General features: G+C 40.1%; 1 protein-coding gene across 1 annotated transcript in view; it reads left to right on the top strand.

Moving 5' to 3' along the window:
- The first annotated feature begins 572 nt into the window (after positions 1 to 572).
- LOC124594262 (phenoloxidase 1-like) overlaps positions 573 to 21,821 on the top strand; it is a 235,254-nt gene continuing 214,005 nt past the window's right edge. Inside the window, exons 1-2 of the mRNA XM_047132626.1 lie at positions 573 to 584; positions 771 to 960. Coding sequence (XP_046988582.1) covers positions 573 to 584; positions 771 to 960 — 202 coding nt within the window. The remainder of the gene's footprint in view (positions 585 to 770; positions 961 to 21,821) is intronic.

The raw sequence follows: 21,821 nt of genomic DNA, 5'->3' as shown, positions 1-21,821 counted from the left end.
CAGTAGTTTTGACTTTTAATTTGTAAAATAATTGGCTCATTTCCTTCATCTCTCCCCATTTCACAAAAGAAATATTAGTTGCCATGAGACCTTCCCCCTGGCTCAGATCATGATATTCTCTTATATTTGAAATATAATGTCTCTCATACCCAAAAGTCCTTCCATATTTTCTTAAAAATGTTGTTTGATTCAAGTAATAGAGTATTAATTAATAACTTTCATTCATTCCAGAACTGAAAATACTGTAAAAATTTTATGTTAGGGACAGCAGAATTTGAATAATGACTGACATTGCAGAAAGCAGACTCAAATATCACTATTAAATCTTTGAAAACACTGGAGCATCACTAGAGAATGTGCAGTGAAGTTCACTGTTTCTTTTTCTAGAAGGATATTCCTAAATTTCATCTTAATGTCATTTTAACTGGTGCACAGTCATTATGGTGATTAATTTGTTCAAATCTTTCCCCTCTCCTCAAATGAATGAAGCTTTTGTTCTAGGCTAAGTGACCATAGTGTACCATAAATTGCTTAAACATACGAGTATGTAGTTTGATACTAGTGAAAATGGAATGTCTGACAAGGTTAAAATTTTAATTCGCATAGTATCAAGAACAAAAGTTGTTCTGTGTATATGGCAAGACATCAGTTATACTAAGACTCATTTTTTATGTTTAGAGCTGCATTTTTTATTTATTTATTTATTTTTGATAGTGACTTAAGTAACTTCACTTTCTGTTTTATGACTTAAAACCCTTATTTGCTTTCAGAACGATCGTATTCAGAAATTAAATGTAGTTGACAGAAGTGGTTTTGTAGGTGATGTTCAAGAAATTCAAGTTAAACAAATTACTCCACCTGATTTAAGTATTCCACTGGAGTTGGGTCGTGATGAGAATTTTTCTCAATTTTTGCCTAAACATCGTAGGATAGCTGCTCGCCTTATTGAGATTCTTATGGGTAAGTTAACTGTTTCTTACATCAATAGCTATAACTGTCAAATCTCATTTAACATTGTGGTTTGCCATCACCTTAAATTCTGTCTCATCTTCACTCTTACTGTGGCCATGGAAAAGTAGATGGAGTGCTGGCTTGCAGTTTAGGGCACCCTCTTCCCCTTTTGACAGAAAGCTGGTGCTAAATATGGAAGAATCAGCTGTTATCAAAGGCAGAAGGGTGCAGAAAGCAATGGGTACCACTACATTAAAGGCGCAGACATGAAGTGGACCCAGAGGATAAACAAACCTGAAAAGTAATCTCATGGTGACCACAACCTTCTTTTAAAAAAAAAAAAATTTAAAAAAAATAAAAAAAAGTGGTAGAAGAAGGAGGAGGAAGAGAGGAAGAAGAAGAAGCAAATTAGTTCATCACTGATGGGGACTGGCCAAGAGTGGTTACTAGATGATTAGAATTACACTTGCTAGATATTATCACAGTGAAATGTAAAACAGACAGAATTTCTCATCAGATGAGTATGTCATAATAGCAATAGCATCACCGAATGGTGTAGCAGCAGAGCATGGATTGAATTATTCTTCTGAGGACTGAGACAAAGCCAGTACTAACTAGCAGTGTACAAGTTTACAGACAGACATCACAGGTTAATGATTGTGAAGTAGAGACATTATACAGGGTGTTTATTAAACCAGGTATACAAAAGTAACCTTCAATTGTGAAAAGGGTAAGTAATCTATAGAAATATCTGGTACAGTACTGAGTGCAGTATATCTTCAAGTTTTATTCCCACCTGAAACTGTTAGTTCCTAACATCCTCCCCAAGAGGCATGTGCAAATAAGTTATTCCAGCAATCATCATGGAGTTGTATAATGGTACCGAACATGCATAGTACTATGGTTTCATGATTCCAAACCCACTATTGTAGTTCAGAGACAATTCAAGACTAAATATCACAAGCCTTCTTCTTAAAGATGGATTGTTATTAATTGGTACAATCATTTCTCCTAAACTGGCTGTGCATCACCTATGACCCTGGGTCAGGATCAGCCAGCAGCCTCTGATGCAGCAATTGAACAAGTTCAACAGACTTAACTGGACATGCGTGAACATTATGTAATGCCTCAGTTACAACAGGATATGGGAACAGAATTTATTTTCCAGCAAGATGATGTGCCACTATATTATCATCATTAAATAGGAATGTATCAATGTGGATTGGATATGGTGGAACAGTATCCTGGACCATGATCACTTGATTTAATCCCAGTGGACTTCTGTGTATGGGACTGCATTAAAGGCAGAGTTTACCCCTCTGCTTCCAAGAAACGTTGATGAGCTGTGACAACAGATAACACAAAAAATTGCCACCTTGCATCATGATTTGCCTCACATGATTTGGCAGGAAACTAATTACAGGTGGGACACGTGTCATCTTACAAAAGGTAGCCACATTGAACATTTCTAAGTAAAACTTGATGACGTACTTCATTCAGTGCTATATCAAACATTTCTGTAAGTTACTTACTTTTTTCACAATTAAAGGTTACTTTTTTAAAGCTAACTTATAAACAAGATGTATAAGAAAATAGGGGATGTTGATAAAAATATTTAAAGAGGGAAGAAAATTTTACTGTCCTAGTTAACTGGAGTGCTCCTAGAGGGAAAGTAAGGTAAGGTAATGGTAGAATACAGGCTGGGGTAAAGGAATGAGAGGGAAGAGAGGCTTGCTGAGTCTGCCATAAGTTTCAGGTGGTTGTAGTGAACACACTCTTTGAAAATCATAAAGGACACAGGGGAATATCAACTGGACTACCTAACGGTTAGCCAAAGATTTAAAAATCAATTTCTGGGTCCCAAATCACACCCAGGTGTAGAAACAGACTCAGCCAATAAACGAGTGGTGATTAACAGCAGGTTCAGATTTAGTAAAGCAACAATTTAAAAAATAATAAAATAATTAAAAAATTAAAAAAAAATAAAAAATAAACAAATAATAAAAAAATATATAAATAATAAAATAATAAATAAATAATAAAAGATAAATAAGTATAATAAATAATAAATAACAAAATAATAAATAAATAATAATAAATAATAAATAAAAAAAAAACATGACCCATGGACCTTGCCGTAGGTAGGGAGGATTGCGTGCCTCAACGATACGTATAGCTGTACTGTAGGTGCAACCACAATGGAGGGGTATCTGTTGAGAGGCCAGACAAATGTGTGGTTCCTGAAGAAGGGCAGCAGCCTTTTCAGTAGTTGCAGGGGCAACAGTCTGTATGATTGACTGATCTGGCCTTGTAACACTAACCAAAACGGCCTTGCTGTTGTGGTACTGCGAACGGCTGAAAGCAAGGGGAAACTACAGCCGTAATTTTTCCCGAGGGCATGCAGCTTTACTGTATGATTAAAGGATGATGATATCCTCTTGGGTAAAATATTCCGGAGGTAAAATAGCCCCCATTTGGATCTCTGGGCAGGGACTACTCGAGAGGATGTCGTTATCAGGAGAAAGAAAACTGGCGTTCTACGGATTGGAGCGTGGAATGTCAGATCCCTTAATCAGGCAGGTAGGTTAGAAAATTTAAAAAGGGAAATGGATAGGTTAAAGTTATATATAGTGGGAATTAGTGAAGTTCGGTGGCAGGAGGAACAAGACTTTTGGTCAGGTGAATACAGGGTTATAAATACACAATCAAATAGGGGTAATGCAGGAGTAGGTTTAATAATGAATAAAAAATAGGAGTGTGGGTAAGCTACTACAAACAGCATAGTGAATGCATTATTGTGGTCAAGATAGACATGAAGCCCATGCCTACTACAATAGTACAAGTTTATATGCCAACTAGGTCTGCAGATGATGAAGAAATTGATGAAATGTATGATGAGATAAAAGAAATTATTCAGGTAGTGAAGGGGGACGAACATTTAATAGTCATGGGTGACTGGAATTCATCAGTAGGAAAAGGAAGAGAAAGAAAAGTGGTAGGAGAATATGGATTAGTGCTAAGAAATGAAAGAGGAAGCCGCCTCGTATAATTCTGCACAGAGCATAACTTAATCATAGCTAACACTTGGTTCAAGAACCATGAAAGAAGGTTGTATACATGAAAGAACCCTGGAGATACTAGAAGGTTTCAGACAGATTATATAATGGTAAGACAGAGATTTAGGAACCAGGTTTTATATTGTAAGACATTTCCAGGGGCAGATGTGGACTCTGACCACAATCTGTTGGTTATGAACTGTAGATTAAAACTGAAGAAACTGCAAAAAAGTGGGAATTTAGGGAGATGGGACCTGGGTAAACTGAAAGAACCAGAGGTTGTACAGAGTTTCAGGGAGAGCATAAGGGAACAATTGACAGGAATGGGGGAAAGAACTACAGTAGAAGAAGAATGGGTAGCTTTGAAGGATGAGATAGTGAAGGCAGTAGAGGATCAAGTAGGTAAAAAGACGAGGGCTAGTAGAAATCCTTGGGTAACAGAAGAGATACTGAATTTAATTGTGAACAGAGAAAATACAAAAATGCAGGCAAAAAGGAATACAAACGTCTCAAAAATGAGATCGACAGGAAGTACAAAAATGGCTAAGCAGGGATGGCTAGAGGACAAATGTAACGATGTAGAGGCTTATCTCACTAGGGGTAAGATAGATACTGCCTACAGGAAAATTAAAGACACCTTTGGAGAAAGGAGAACCACTTGTATGAATATCAAGAGCTCAGATGGAAACCCAGTTCTAAGCAAAGAAGGGAAAGCTGAAAGATGGAAGGTGTATATAGAGGGTCTATACAGGGGCGATGTACTTTAGGACAATATTATGAAAATGGAAGAGGATGTAGATGAAGATGAAATGGGAGATATGATACTGCGTGAAGAGTTTGACAGAGCACTGAAAGACCTAAATCAAAACAAGGCCCCTGGAGTAGACAACATTCCATTAGAACTACTGACAGCCTTGGGAGAGCTAGACCTGACAAAACTCTACCATCTGGTGAGCAAGATGTATGAGACAGGTGAAAATCCCTCAGACCTCAAGAAGAATATAATAATTCCAATGCCAAAGAAAGCAGGTGTTGACAGATGTGAAAATTACTGAAATATCAGTTTAATAAGTCACAGCTGCAAAATACTAACATGAATTCTTTACAGACGAATGGAAAAACTGGTAGAAGATGACTTCGGGGAAGATCAGTTTGGATTCCGTAGAAATGTTGGAACACGTGACACAACACTGACCCTACGACTTATATTAGAAGAAAGATTAAGGAAAGGCAGGTGTTGACAGATGTGCAAATTACCAATCTATCAGTTTAATAAGTCACAGCTGCAAAATACTAATACCAATTCTTTACAGACGAATGGAAAAACTAGTAGAAGCCGACCTCAGGGAAGATCAGTTTGGATTCCGCAGAAATGTTGGAACATGTGAGGCAATACTGACCCTACGACTTATCTTAGAAGAAAGATTAAGGAAAGGCAAACCTACATTTCTAGCATTTGTAGACTTAGAGAAAGCTTTTGACAATGTTGACTGGAATACTCTCTTTCAAATTCTGAAGGTGGCAGGGGTAAAATACAGGGAGTGAAAGGCTATTTACAATTTGTACAGAAACCAGGTGGCAGTTATGAGAGTCGAGGGACACGAACGGGAAGCAGTGGTTGGGAAGGGAGTGAGACAGGGTTATAGCCTCTCCCCGATGCTATTCAATCTGTATATTGAGCAAGCAGGAAAGGAAACAAAAGAAAAGTTTGGAGTAGGCATTAAAATCCATGGGGAAGAAATAAAAACTTTGAGGTTTGCTGATGACATTGTAATTCTGTCAGAGACAGCAAAGGGCTTGAAAGAGCAGTTGAACGGAATGGACAGTGTTTTGAAAGGAGGGTATAAGATGAACATCAACAAAAGCAAAATGAGGATAATGGAATGTAGTTGAATTAAGTTGGGTGATGCTGAGGGAATTAGTTTAGGAAATGAGACACTTGAAGTAGTAAAGGAGGTTTGCTATTTGGGGAGCAAAATAACTGATGATGGTCAAAGTAGAGAGGATATAAAATGTAGACTGGCAATGGCAAGGAAAGCGTTTCTGAAGAAGAGAAATTTGTTAGCATCGAGTATAGATTTAAGAGTCAGGAAGTCGTTTCTGAAAGTATTTGTATGGAGTGTGGCCATGTATGGAAGTGAAACATGGACGATAAATAGTTTAGACAAGAAGAGAATAGAAGGTTTCAAAATGTGGTGCTACAGAAGAATGCTGAAGATTAGATGGGTAGATCACATAACTAATGAGGAGGTATTGAATAGAATTGGGGAGAAGAGGAGTTTGTGGCACAACTTGACTAGGAGAAGGGTTCGGTTGGTAGGACATGTTCTGAAGCATCAAGGGATCACCAACTTAGCCAACTTAGTACTGGAGGGCAGAGTGAAGGGCAAAAATCGTAGAGGGAGACCAAGAAATGAATACACTAAGCAGATTCAGAAGGATGTAGGCTGCAGTAGGTACTGGGAGATGAAAACGCTTGCACCGGATAGAGTAGCATGGAGAGCTGCATCAAACCAGTCTCAGGACTGAAGACCACAACAACAATAAAAAAGTATATAATGGTAAAAATAGCAAGTTATCATTTTCCACTAAGTGTGCCTGTTGGTGGCTCAGTGCTTTTGCTATTCAAGTAGTGGTATCCTGTGCTACAAATCATTTAAATTTGGCCAGAATTTCCTTATTATATTTAAATCTTTATATTGAATACTCAATTTGTGGTATCCTGTTCTACAAATCATTTAAATTTGGCCAGAATTTCCTTATTATATTTAAATCTTTATATTGAATACTCATTTCACGCCTGATGTATTTGTAGGGGTAATTTCACTACATAAAGGAAAACACTTGTGTGGAATTTATACTGTGAACGACCACCTTTATTGTACCGCACAAACACACTTGATACATATGTTAATGCGGGAAAACGAACACTCGTCGTGTCCTCCAAAGAACCCCGCTCGTAAAGAGAATCTCTCAGTGTCTTGTCGACTATCGACTTGTCACTCCCACACAGCCCCCCCCTCCCCCCCCCCCCCCCCTGAAGTGCGGAGCACCCGGTATGGTGGGGTACTTAAACTTCACCTCTCGGCCTGCGCGAGTGCGGATAGTGCGGGTGTGGGAGCTGCTTGCTGATTCTGTTGCTGCATTAGGCCCCCTGGTGTGGGGCTCATGTGGGACACAGCTGTCTGGTTCTGCGGAAGGTGTGGGTTCGTTGCAAGTTGTGTCTGAAGTCGTCTGTGAGACTGTCATCAGTGCTGGCATTGTCCAAGCGGGTTTTACTCGCTCAATGGAAAGTTTGGTCGACTTTCCCTGGAGGAGGATATCCATTGTGTGTGTGTGTCCCGTCCTAGCACTTGGTATGGTCCAGTGTACGGTGGCTGTAATGAATGACGTACCAGGTCTGTGCGGAGCATGATGTGGGAACAAGTATTGAGGGACTTGTGTATGAACACTGGATGTGTGCCATGCTGAGACGTCGGGGCTGCACGTAGTGTCTCTGCCTGCTTCCTCATTTGTTTCAAGAGGTGGGGTAGTTGTGTGTCATCTTGGAGAGGAACTGGTGCAAGGAATTCTGCTGGAACTCGGAGTGGTTCTCCGTATACCAACTCTGCCAAGGAACAATGGATGTCTGTTTTTAATGCGGTCCGTAACCCCAACAAAACCAATGGCAACGCTTGAGTCCATGAGTCCTTGTGGCACATCAGGGCAGCCTTTAAGGTCCGGTGCCACCTTTCCACCAAACTATTGCTGGTCGGGTGGTAGCTAGTAGTACGGTTTCGTTGGAAGCCGCAGAGTTTTGACAGTTGTTGGAACAGTGTTGACTCGAACTGGCATCCTTGGTCAGTGGTAACGAAAAATGGGCACCCAAAAAGAGCCATCCAAGTTTCCAAGAATGCGCGTGCAGTAGTCTCTGCCAAAATGTCCCTGATTGGTGTAGCCTCTGCCAACCGCGTGCAACGATCCACTGCCGTAAACAAGTACCTGTAACCTTCTGAAGGGGGGAGGGGTGCAACCAAGTCAATGTGTACATGCCCAAAATGTGCCGTTGGGTTTGGGAATTGTCCTACTGGAGCGTGAACATGGTGTCCCACTTTGCTACGTTGACACTGATAGCAGCTACGGGCCCACTCCCGTATATCTTTCTTGATTGAAGGCCACACAAAATGGTCCGTCACTAATTTCACTGAGGCATTGGTTCCCGGATGTGCCAGGTTGTGAATGCTGTCGAATACCTTTCGTCGGAACTGGGGGGTGATGTATGGGCGTGGTCTAACCGTGGAGGTGTCGCACCATACCTTACATGGGCTGCAGGGGACGTCCACAAGTTGTAAATGTAGGCCAGTGGACGGGTCCGCCAACAAGGATTGCAGCTGCGCATCTGAAGCCTGGGCCCTTGCCAATTCAGAATAATCTAACATTGGACTTATCCCATTAATACGTGAGAAATAGTCTGCCACAATGTTTTCAGCACCATGGATGTGACGCACGTCTGTCGAAAACTGGCATATAAACTCTATATGGTGGGCCTGGCGGGGGGAACATGAATCGCTGACTTTGTAGAAAGCTGCCACGAGAGGTTTGTGGTCGGTGTATATGGTGAATTGCCTGCCCTCAACTAAGGGGCGGAAGTGCCTGACGCTTTCATACATTGTGAGGAGTTCCCTGTCATATGCACTCCAACGAGTTTGACTCATCTGTAGTTTTTGTGAGAAGAAACTTAGTGGCTGCCAATGACCCTTCACTCTCTGGTGCAGTGCTGCCCCGATTGCGGCTTGGCTTGCGTCCACTACTATGGCTAGCTGAGCTCCTGGTGCAGGGTGTGCAAGCCCCACTGCGTTGTGAAGGCTGTTTTGCAGTGCCTTGAAAGCCGAGTCCATCTCGGGTGTCCATGGGAGTGGGCGCTTGCCAATTTTGTTGTGTCCAGCCAAGGCACTGTTCAGTGGCGTCTGGATTGCTGCTGTTCCGGGGAGGTGGCGACGATAGAAATTTATCATCACTAGGAACCGTCGGAGATCGTGGTAGGTTTGAGGCCGTGGTAGGGTACGCAACAACTCCAGCTTCTCTGGCAGTGGTAAAATGCCCTGAGCTGACACTTTATAACCCAGGAAGGTTACAACGGGTTCCCCAAACACGCACTTGTCCTTGTTAAGTGTAATTCCATGAGCACTAAGCCTGCTTTGCACCTCGCTTACATGTTTCTGATGGTCGGAAACATTCTCCGAAAACACCAGAATATTGTCTAAATAGGTGAAACAATATGGTAGTCCTCTTAGTACGCTGTCTAGGAACCGTTGCCATGTCTGGGCCGCATTTTTCAGCCCAAATGGCATCACCAAAAATTCAAACAGCCCGAATGGGGTTGTCACTGCAGTCTTTGGTATGTCCTGCTCTGCCATTGGGATCTGATTATAAGCCTTACGGCAATCCAAAACACTGAATATGGATGCCCCGGCCAGTGAATGGGTGAAATCCTGTATATGTGGCACAGGGTATCTGTCTGGAACAGTTCAGGCATTCAAAGCTCGATAATCACCGCACGGGCGCCATGACCCATTCTTTTTACGGGCGAGATGCAGAGGAGAGGACCATGGACTGTTGGATGGCTGTATAGTTCCTTCCTGTAGCATCTCGTTGAAAATGGCCTTGGTTTCCCGCAAGCGATCAGGTGCAAGCCTGTGAACACGTGAGGAGACTGGTGGGCCTGGAGTTGTACGGATGTGGTGCACCGTCTCATGCTTCGCCCTGCTCTTTCTTGTTCCCTGTTGTGGTTTGGGTGTCGCCTTTGTGGTTGAAACAGCAGGAGCCTGTTGTTGTGTCGTTAACTGTTTTGATGTCGTTTGAGCCATGTGCCGGTCAGCTTCCTTCGTTGCTATGGTGTCCTCCCAGGTGGGTGCACTGAGGTTATCTACCCTTTGGCATGCATGAGAAGTCGGACGTCCTTGTATTCCCGGAATAACAAATCCATTGACAGAATGGACGAGTTGTGACTTGTGTAAATCCACGGACAATGCATGTTTTGCCAGGAAATCAGCACCTAGTATAGGTTGGTCGATATCGGCCATAACGAAGGTCCAGTTGCATTCTTCTGGTAGCCCAATGTCCACTGGCAGTGTTTTCTGTCCATATGTGTGGATGACTGAGTCGTTGACTGCTTTCAAAGTGGTCTCTTCAGTGCGTTTGTCTGAAGGGAAGAAATTTACAGGCAGAGTGCTGACATCTGAGCCGGTGTCAACCAAGAACATCCATCCTGTAGAGCGATCAGGAATGAAAAGTCTTTGTGAAGCAGCGTACCTTACAGCTGTGGGAGAAGTCGATCCACATAACGTAGACTCGTGCTGAAATGGGGGTGTTCCCCTTCCATGCGTCTGTGAGTTTAGGCGCAGTTGCTTGTTGTCACGGTCGGCTGCACCTAAAGCAGGCCGTGGGATGCGTTTGGGTGTGAGCATGGCGTCTTACACTTCGTAGCTTGCGCGCCAAAGCGCTGGTGTAACCAGCAATAACCGGTGCCGTTGTTTGCGTGACGCGGCGGTCGCGTCGGCTGGTGACGACGCGTGTGTGTGTCAGCCGCCACAACGTCGCGTGGCTCTAGCCGCTGCAGCTGGGTGGTCAGCTGATCGATGGCAGCGCGGAGAGATCGGAAATCTTCGGTCGCGTCCGGCGCTCGTCGTGCGGTCGTGGCAGCACAAGCTGGAGGCGCCGCGTCGACCGGCTCCGGCCGTGCTCGGCTGGTGTCGTTGGCCGAGGTGGTTGCGGCGGCGGCCACTGTGGTGCGTGAGTCGAACAGGGAGTGCGCTCTATCGGCTACTTGCAGCAACTCGCTTAATGGCCGGCCCTCGTAAGCAATTAAGGTTAAGCCCACCTGCGGAGGTAACTGCTGTTGCCATATGTGCAAAAGAAATTGTCTGAGAACACGGAAGGGTCCACCATAGCACGTAAATGCCGGTAAAAGTCTGAAGGTGACCTGTCACCGCGTTTCTCATGGTACAGGATCTGTGATATCCGCTGATCCACAGGTTTTGTACAACGCGAAATTAAAGCCGTCTTGAGAGTGGCGTAGGCTTGTTGTGGTGGGGGCTGCATAATTATATCCGATACCACTGACGACGCACGTTGGTCCAGGTTGCATATCACTAGCGTGAACTGTTCATAATCGTTGACTATTTGTTGCTGCACGAAAATGTTCTCCATAATAGCGAACCAAATTTCCGGACGCTCGGGAACGAAAGGTGGGGGTCAAATTTGTAACCGCGACACAGGTGGCCCACGATCACTGGCGAACGGGAAGTGCGAAACTCGTGGGAGCGGTACCGACACGGGTGATGAAAACGGGAGCACTTTGGGTCTGATATCGGGGTGTCCTGCGCGCTGGTTGTGCAAGGCAATGTCCTGTGGCGGCGGCGCGGGACCCGCCGGCACACGCGGCGTGGTTGGAAACGTAACGTCGTGGGCGAAGTCGATTTGAGATGTAGGCGTCCGTGGCACTGTGAACTGAGGGTCTTGCTGCAGCGTGTCGAGCTCCTTTTTGATGTTTTGGATGACGCCGTCGATGTCGCGGAAGAGGTTCTGTGCAGACGACATGTCGATACGAGACGTCGCGGAAAATATCTCAAGAAACTTGCCTACTGTCACACTGCTTAGTTACGGGGTCACCACTTATGTAGGGGTAATTTCACTACATAAAGGAAAACACTTGTGTGGAATTTATACTGTGAACGACCACCTTTATTGTACCGCACAAACACACTTGATACATACGTTAACGCGGGAAAACGAACACTCGTCGTGTCCTCCAAAGAACCCCGCTCGTAAAGAGAATCTCTCAGTGTCTTGTCGACTATCGACTTGTCACTCCCACATATTCAAAGTATAAGCAATTACTAACATAAGACTCATGTATTCTTAGTAAGCGTATATTGTTACAAGTTTTTTGTTGTGCCTGTCTGCAACTCAGCATCTCCACTACATGGTGAGTAGCAACTTTCCTTTTCATGATATTGTTACATTCCATCCTGGGATTTCCATTGTTCAATGATAATAATATGTCAGTAGTTATGGTAGACAGTAAGTTATTGGTAATAACAGATGTCGATAAGTTATCAGTAATAACTGAATATGGTAAATTCTCAGAAGTAACAAACACTGGTAAAATTTCAATAGTAACAGGGGCTGTAAATTCTAAGTAATAATCCAAGTTAACAATTTCTCACTACTAACAGATGACAGTGAATTCTCAGGAGTAGCAGAAGATAGCAATGTGCCAATAGTAACATATCAACAACAACAAAACTTATTATCTATCAAATCTGCATTATGAGCAAGTTCACCAATAACAGAGGATTCCACAGTAGCTTATAATTTCTATGATTTTTGTTCCATTTCATGTGTAGGTACTGTAACAGTTTCTATATTATTATTTGTAGCTTGTTCTAAAGTACCTTCAGTTTCTATTAAATCTGTTTCTAACATTTGTTGTTCATTAATTCTAACAGCCTCTTGGTTGGTTGGTTTGTTTGGGGGAAGAGACCAAACAGCGAGGTCATCGGTCTCATCAGATTAGGGAAGGATGGGGAAGGAAGTTGGCCGTGTCCTGTCAAAGGAACCATCCCAGCATTTGCCTGGAGCGGTTTAGGGAAATCACGGAAAACTTAAATCAGGATGGTTGGATGCGGGATTGAACCATCGTCCACCCGAATGCGAGTCCAGCGTGCTAACCACTGCGCCACCTCGCTCGGTCTCTAACAGCCTCTAATGAACTAATATTTTCTGCATATTTAACATTGTTGTCAGTCTTTTTTTCCACTAAATCTATCCACAGGCACTGACTCCACGGGGCCTGAGGGGGCCTGAGCCCCCTGTAAACTATGTTTGGGGGGGGGGGGGGGTGGAGCCCCCCCCCCCCCAAATAATTTAAGAAAATTATTAGTTATATTATGCTTTGTTGTAAAATATCAAAATTATGTTCGAATTATTTTATTTTTCCTGTTTGACAATAGTTTTCTTTTAAAATACATTTATTAATGAGTTACAACAAATAATTATTACAGTAGTAAGCAGGCTAACTGAAAACTAGTGGTGTTATCATGATAGTGTTAAGGTGCTGCGGGCACACTTGGAATTCGTCCCGGTGCTCGAACCTTCAGGTGAAGTCTGGCACTGATGGGCCAGCGCCGCGGCTTCGGTGACATTAAAAGGACTGGAGCAAAAGCACCTGGAACCCTCTGCCTCATGTCGCTGTGATGCTTCAAGACATTTACCATGTCACAGCTACGTAAAGCTCACCCTGCTGTCACAGTCATTCAGTGTGGATAGTTTCATTCAGTGCATGCTGCAGACATGTTTAGCGTTCCGACTTCAGTGTCTAGTAGACTATTTTATATAACTATATTTTATTCACTTACTTTAGTCTCTTAATGTGTTGTGAATTAAGTTTGCAATGGATAAATTTGTTACCAAAAAGGGGCATTTGGAAGTTGATGATACTGCAAGTCAAGCTCCAACAATTATTGTGTCATCAATTGCTTCATCGTATTCAGGTGAGAACCTTTCACTGCAAAAACCTGGACAATCCGGTAAGGAAAGATCATTTCAGAAGTCTTGGTTGATCAAATATACATGGCTAGGATATGAAGCATCCACTGAAAAAGAATTTTGCAAAACCTGTAAAGAGGCAGATGCTAAAAATCTATTACAATTTTCTTCAAAAAAAGAAGATGCATTTACTTCCATAGGGTTTTCTACAATTCCGTCTTCACAAAAATATGTTTACGCATAAAAAAGTGTTCTGAAACTAAGTTCTATCACTAACCCAAGTGTAGCCTCCCAATTGAATGAACAGTTAGATAGTGATATGAACAAAGGCTGTTTAGCTTTTGAGACAATTTTTACTACCATGCAATTTCTATGCTGACAAGGACTAGCATTTAGAGGACACAAAGATGTAAACTCAAATTTTTTTCAGGTTGTTGGAACACTGAAAGAATTATATACCTGTGTTTAAAGATTGGTTAGAGCATTTGGGATATTAGTGGATGTCCCACAATATTCATAATGAGATCATTGATCTGCTAGGAAAGTCTGTGTTGAAAAAGTTACTGGTTTCAGTCAAGAAGACTGAACATTTTTCTGTAATGCTTGATGAAACAATTGATTCTTCAATTAACGAACAAGAGTCATTTTGTATTTTTACTGCCAATGATTCCTTAATCATCAATGAAGACTTTATTGGCTTATACGAGACTCCCAACACTGAATCACAAACTCTATTTAGTATTTTAAAAGATGTTTTTGCTCGTCTTGATTTGTCAATGGATAATTTAAGGGGACAGTGCTATGATGGTGCCTTGAATATGAGAGGTAAGTTCAAAGGACTAAAAAAGTTAGTTTTGGATATGCAACCAAAAGCGTGTTATGTGCACTGCACTGCTCACGGTTTAGACTTGGCAGTTGTAGACAATCTCCACCATCTTATGTCTATGAGGGATATTATGGCTTTAGCCAAGGAGTTAATAAACACCGTAAAAGAATCCAACAAAAGGATGGGACTTTTCAGAAGCATAGGCTGTGAGAGCTCCAATGACCAAGCTGGTCTACGACCCCTTTGCCTGACTCGATGAACTATGTGAGCTTCTAGTATCTTGAGAATATTGAAAAACTTTGAAGAACTTCTAGAGTTTTTTAAAACATTTTCTGCAGAGGACAAAACAGAGGCAGGTTACAAATGTGTAGGCTACCTTGAGTCAATGTTACAGTTCTTTCTTTGTCTTTATTGCCAAGCAGTGAACCCAGTAGAGGATGTCAATGAAAAAATTCAGTGCCCTCATCTAAGTGTTGCTGATCTGGAAAAAATATATGAGGGCTTGATTTGTATATTGAATGGAAGGTGTGATAGTTTTGAACACATTTGGGAATTGTGTTTAAAAGAAAAACCATCACAAGTTGATGATCCTTGGCTGCCTCGGAATTTAAATATACCAAATCTAGTACCTTCAGCCATGGAAGTCGAACATGCACCAGAACAAATGGACGTGGTCAGCCCATAGAGGGCTCCGCCTCCACGGCGGCTATTCCGCGCAGCGGCTCTCGCGCAGCGAGGGCACCACCGCTACGCCACGTGCAGACAGCGGCCAATAGCCGCTCCTTCCGGTTTCGTATGTAGGGATCCACTCTGCCCTAGTCCAGTCAGTCTGGTACTTGCTCAGGATTTCGTTTCTATCTCGGCGGTACTGCATTCTGGTCGTTGCTCGTTGTTGACATTTGCCTGGCTCTGGTTCTGAGTGGATTTACTGTTGGTGTTTGGTGTTGTGGTTTCCACAAGCCTCCATTGTTTATCTCTTCCTTGTTGTGTCGGTCATAGTCGGTCGTGGTCGGTTGATGTCAGGTGTCGTTGGTCTGTCGTCCGACTCGTCCTGTGTTTAACCGGTGGTGCGTACTCCACCGCCGGCGGCTTCCCCGCCTGGTGGCTCCAATCTGCAGCCCAAGGCATTCCCGCAGTTGGTTTTGGTTACTACACCAAAGAAGGATGAAAACAATGAAGCCAGATCGCCACACACTTTCAAAACCCCAAAGAAATACTACAAAGCTATTAGCATTGAAGTTTGGGAAACAGTGGAATCTTGTATTACTGAGTGGTTTGCTTCAAGTGGACCCACACAGGTCATTGCAGTTGAATAAGAGTGATACTTTTAGTAAACAGAGGTGAAACAAATTTGAAAAAATCAATGGAGTTTTTCATAAATGACCTAGACATTGAGAGACTGCACTTACACTTGACTATGTTAGCCGATATCGCTAATAAAAAACAACTGGTCTTAAAAAACATGCATGATGTAAGAAAGCATGTTGCACAAGAGCCTGCAGTTGGAGAAATGTTAAGTGAAGTAGTGAAGTGCATTAAGCTTCTCCAAGTAGTTCCAGTCACGACACCAACAGCAGAACGGTCATTTAGTGCCCTTAGACGTCTGAAGCCATATCTCCGATCAACAATGGGACAGAAGCGATTGAACAACTTGGCTGTTCTTCTGCCCACTGAGACGTCTTGGATGAATTGGATATCCGAACAGTGATCAACGACTTCATAATTCAGTAATCCAGTCAGACGGCTGACATTTGCACCTTTCTAAAGACACTCTAGCCCTAATAATGGCATTTAGAGCAATATTAAAATTCCTCGTAAAATAGAGAAATAGATCCATACATAATGTTAAATTTTCAGTTTTAATATATTAGTACTAGTTTAGTACTGCATTACTATATTACTACAGTACTGTATTAGTTATTTTCAAATACTTAAATATTTTTAGGGTGTAAGACCCAATTAAAACCCGCTATTTACATACTTTTTGACTGAAAGTATTAGACATACTATATTAACTTTACTAACTATATTAAAGCATTAACTTTGAGATATTATTTTTATTTAATGAACCCTGAGCCTTATTCAAAGTAAGCTTAAATTAGCTATTTCACTTGCTAATCAAAGTGCTATTGCTGTGTGACAGCAATATTTTATGTTTTATTCTTTTAATGATAGTTTAGGATTTATTTAAATATAATTTCAGTCTTTTCAGAGCCTTATATTTACTGCTCTGCAATAGTCTATAAGTATGATTATTACTCTAAATTAAATTAGCTTTTTACGAAAAAGCATGCGTGTTTATGTTTTGTTTCTTTTTTTAAAGCCAAAAAATGTGTCAGGATTGTTGAGTTTCCCAGAGTGTTGAGTTATTCAGAGTCCAGTTTTCAGGGGTCTAATGTTGATCATATGACTCTAAAATGTTTAAAAAAATTTTAAAACTCACTATTTTTCATCTAAAATTTAGAAAATTTCCCTTGGCAAGACACCTATTATGTGCTCCCCCCCCCCCCCTCCCCCCCCCAATATTTTTTATAAGTCAGTGCCCCTGAATCCATCTGATCTTTGAAACCCTCTACTTCTACTCCCCACCCCAAAGTCAACCCTTACACCCAATAAATGTATAATGTATGTGAATCTTCTATAGTTGTTTCTGTGAAGCAACTTTTATGTAAGTAACTTACAGGAACACAGCCAGGTGAAGCCATTAAGAACTGCCGATATTTTTACAGGTGACTATCGTGTCATTTCCAAGGCAAGACTGCAGCACGTAAGCACTGTACAAGTGAATTTAAAACCTCACTTAGACAGTGCTTACTTGCTGCAGTCTTGTCTTGAAAATGACAGAATGTAGAATGTGTAGAATGTAGTATATTCGTCTCATAACGTACAGTTAAAAATCAAAGATTTTTGTAGTGGAGACATGTCAAATTACTTTTTAAAAAATGAGGTAATAATAATTAACATATTTAAGCAGGCATTTCTGAATTTTTAAACATGAACAATTTAACAAGAACATATATCACACTTATTGTAATTTTGCAGCTTGCAATACAATTTATACAGTATATTAACAACATATTATACAATACATAATCTTTACTGTTTCATTTCTTTTCAAATTGCCAAACTGTCCTGCATGGATTCTTCAACTGAATATTAACATTTTTCCACTGTTGTTGTTGTTGTGTCTTCAGTCCTGAGACTGATTTGATGCAGCTCTCCATGCTGCTCTATCCTGTGCAAGCCTCTTCATCTCCCAGTACCTACTGCAACCTACATCCCTCTGAATCTGCTTAGTGTATTCATCTCTTGGTCTCCATCTACGATTTTTACCCTCCACGCTGCCCTCCAGTACTAAATTGGTGATCCCTTGATGCCTCAGAACATGTCCTACCAACCAATCCGCTTCTTCTAGTCAAGTTGTGCCACAAACTCCTCTTCTCCCCAATCCTATTCAGTACCTCCTCATTAGCTATGTGATCTACCCATCTAATCTTCAGCATTCTTCTGTAGCACCACATTTCAAAAGCTTCTATTCTCTTCTTGTCTAAACTATTTATCATCCACGTTTCACTTCCATACATGGCTACACTCCTTACAAATACTTTCAGAAACGATTTTTCCAGTAGTGTAGTAAATAACAATCTTTTTAATGTGTCAGAATCCATATTTAGCAGATTTGTCTTATTTAATTCATTGTCAGTTTTTAATCCCATGTACAATGGTGGTTGAGTTGGGAGAGGGAATTTTGAAACTGTCTCTGTGACAAGTACTGTAATTGTGGTTGAAATGAAAATTGTCAAGTGATTTTTGATTTTTATATATGAAAATACAAATTTTGTAGATGCGCAGATAAGGAATGGTTAGTATTTTTTATTTTTTAAGTAATGGGTGACATGATATTCTTTTTTGGACTAAACACGTTTCTTATGATTTTTTTTTAAAGTGTAAGTAATCTTGGGCTGTTCGTTGAGTTTCCTAAGAAAATTATTCCATATCGAATTTTAGTTTCAAAGTAGACATTTTTCCTGGTGTCCGTAAGGATGGAACCAGAGAAGACATTCATCACATAAGCTAGGCTGTTTAGTTTGTTTGCTAAGAAGTCTACAAGTGCTATTCCAATTGAAATTTTTGTCAAGATTTAGACCTAGAAATTTTACATAACTTGCTTCAGTCATTTCCTGATTGCCATGCACTATTTTTATGGGAGATGCTGATGATATTTTAGCACTGAACTGCACTAAATGTGTTTTTGTGACATGTAGTTTTAATACATTTTGCTGAAATAATAATTCTAGGTTTCCCATTATATTTTCCACAGAATCATGAATTTCTTCTAAATTGTCATTTTCAATTAAAACTGAGGCTTTATCTGTGAATAAAATGGAGTGAACATCTATGCTTAAAGGTGAATCATTTATGTACATCAGAAAAAGATAAGGCCCTAAAATTGAGCCCTGTGGGTCCCCCATACAAATCTGTTTCCAGTCCGAGAATGATTTTTTTCCATTTGAAGTTAGAATAACTTTCTGTTTTCTTTCAGATAAATAAGATTTGAACCACTTTAATGCCCTGTCTATGATCCCGTATCTCTCTAACCTTTGATCACGTCAAAAGCTTTGGTCAAATCACAAAAAATACGTGAGACCTTTTTACCCTTGCCTAAAGCAGAGCTTATCTTTTCAGTGAATTCCCTAATAGCATTTATTGTATTTTTCCCCTTTCGAAATCCAAGCTCATTTTTAACGATAATATTGTTTTCTGTAAGAAAGTTTTCGATATGTTTTGCAAGAAGCCTTTCTATCACCTTAGCAAAAACTGGAAGCAGGGAAATAGGGCAGTAATTTCCCATGTCGTCAAGTGATCCTTTCTTGAACAATGGTCTTATTTCAGCATATTTTAACACACCCAGGAGATATTCTTCCTCAAATGAGTGATTAATAATTTTAGCCAATGGATGAGAAATGATGTTATAAACAGCCTTGACTACAGTGGTTGGAATTTCATCCCATCCAGCAGATTTCTTGTTTTTTAAAGACACTGTAGCATCTTCTACATCTTTTGGGATAACTCTATTGAATGTTTTGAGTCTTGCATTTTGTTTTATATTTACAAAGTTGACATCTACCTTGTCCTGGTGGGCTGTGATACCTACTTCTGATTTTGCCACATTTATGAAAAAATCTTTGAAACAGTTTGACATATAAAAAGGATCTATAATTGTATCATTTTGAAGTTTAATTTGGACAATTTCTTGGCACTTGTTCTTTATTCCCAATTGAAATTTAATAACACCCCAAATTGCCTTTCATTTATTTTCATGTTTACTAATATACACTATGTTAGCCAATTTTTTTGCTGTCTGTACACCTTTTTTGAACATATTTTTATATCTCTTTACATAACCCACAAAGACAGAATTTTTGTTACATTTTAACTCATTGTGAAGCTGTCTTTTCCTGGCCTAGAAACTTTTATTCCTAGTTCACTTCAATTTATTTTATTGGTCACTCGTCACCAGGCCTGAGGGGGAAACGTTTTATTGAAAACATCTAGGAATCAGTTTAGGAATATTTTGAAATTTTTATCACTTAACACACTGTCATCCAGCTGAATCCCTGTAAGTTATTTGAACACTGTATAGTCCAAGAGAAACTTAGGTCTCACAACTCTTGTCTAACTTTCACTTGAGATCAATTTTCAGTCTCTTCAGTGTATCAAAAATCATCTCAACATTTGATATTTGCTGCCAAAAGTTAGTGGATAATGCTAATCTTTTTCTTGTAGATCTACTTGAGAACATCTTATTTATTAATGTTGTCACTAAAAATTTACATCTAAATGATAAATAGTTCAAAATTGTTTCCAGTTCAAAATATGAAGCAACCTATGATGTTCTGATGTATTAAGTAAACATTTGTGTCACTTCCAGTTAACATTAGCTCTTCAGTGGTGTAAATCTTCTGTTCACATAATTCACAATGTGTTATCACAGTTCTTCAGTGTTATTTCAAACTGTCCGTTAATTCACTTTAGATATATTGTAAAGCTCAGTATTTAATTGTATTTTGCACTCAAAGTAATTGCAAAGTCTTTAGTTATTATTATTTTGCATAGTTAAACAATCTCAGTCACTGTATGGCAATGTTCAGATATGTAACTGCTTTATTTTGTCTCAGTAGTTCTCGTTCACATTGTATCAATGGAAGTAGCAAAATATTCTTGGATTTTGGTAAGCCAAATCGTAATTAAAGAATTCTTCAGTAAATGAAAAGATTGTTTTATTCTTAATATGTGGCTTATTCTTCTTTAGTTTTCAGCTCGAACTCCTTTAGTTCAGAATTGTGTTTCACACACAGTCACCACATGAGAGAGTATGTGATAACAAAACATAGTAAATTCTTGTAGCAAAATCCTTTTTAGTTAGTTTCATACTGTATTTTGATTTTAAATTTGAGGTTATTCCTTGTAGATTTGGATTTCACAGTGATCACATGAGAGAGTTCTGTGTGGCAAAACCGAAAATATATTGGTAAGGTTCTTTTTTTTTGTATATTACTGATTAATTATTTTTCATTTTATACTCTGGAAATAACTTCCAACTAGTTCATGTGAACATGATGATTCATTACATGATGAACTACAGATGTGTCTTCTGAGTGGAGATTAAATTCACATCAAGACCATTTACAGATATCTTACAAATGTCATAAAAATCCATCACCAAATAATGTCTTCATTGATAACTCTTTATGTCACCCACACTGTGGCTCCCCTTAAACCATCTGTGCAGTGTTAGAAGCTCCATTCTGGACTTGCTGTGATGTAAAGGTGTATGCTAGTGATCTCCAACAGCCCCCAAGTACTACCTAAAACAAATAATACAACACAAAACAAATATTTACATGTATAAAAATATGCATCTACTTATTATTTAAAAGTATAATTTTTCACATAACATTAATTACCAACATGTTTACTAATTTTTGAATGATGAGGATACAAAAAACATCATGCTCACACTCTTAAGAGAAAATCTTGAATTTAATTCTGAAAAGTTTTGTACCCTCACAGGGTGTTCTATTGTATAACTAACTGGATGATTGAGAATAGCCCATCACACTCACCTATAAGATGCTGACCATTGTCGTAGAAAATTATTGACAGACAGGCATATGAAGTAAAAATTGTAGAAATTTTGTATTTTCCTGCAAGGCAGGAAATTTCATCTGACTACAGATCATAAGCATTGTTTTCAAACTGAAAATATCAGAGGTTACATTGCTTATCAAATTAGCAACACTCTATATATCAACTCACCATAAAAAGGCTGACATGCTGCTGTGATTACCTACAGGTTGTAACATTCCTCAATATATTTGGTGGTATTATCATAACCATTTTTATTGTTTTCTAGAGCAATTAAATGCATCTTACAGGTAAAATGTAGAGCTGTAATG

The sequence above is a fragment of the Schistocerca americana genome, chromosome 2, assembly GCF_021461395.2.
Source record: "Schistocerca americana isolate TAMUIC-IGC-003095 chromosome 2, iqSchAmer2.1, whole genome shotgun sequence".
NCBI lineage: Eukaryota > Metazoa > Arthropoda > Insecta > Orthoptera > Acrididae > Schistocerca > Schistocerca americana.
This window is presented reverse-complemented; position numbering and strand designations above follow the sequence as displayed.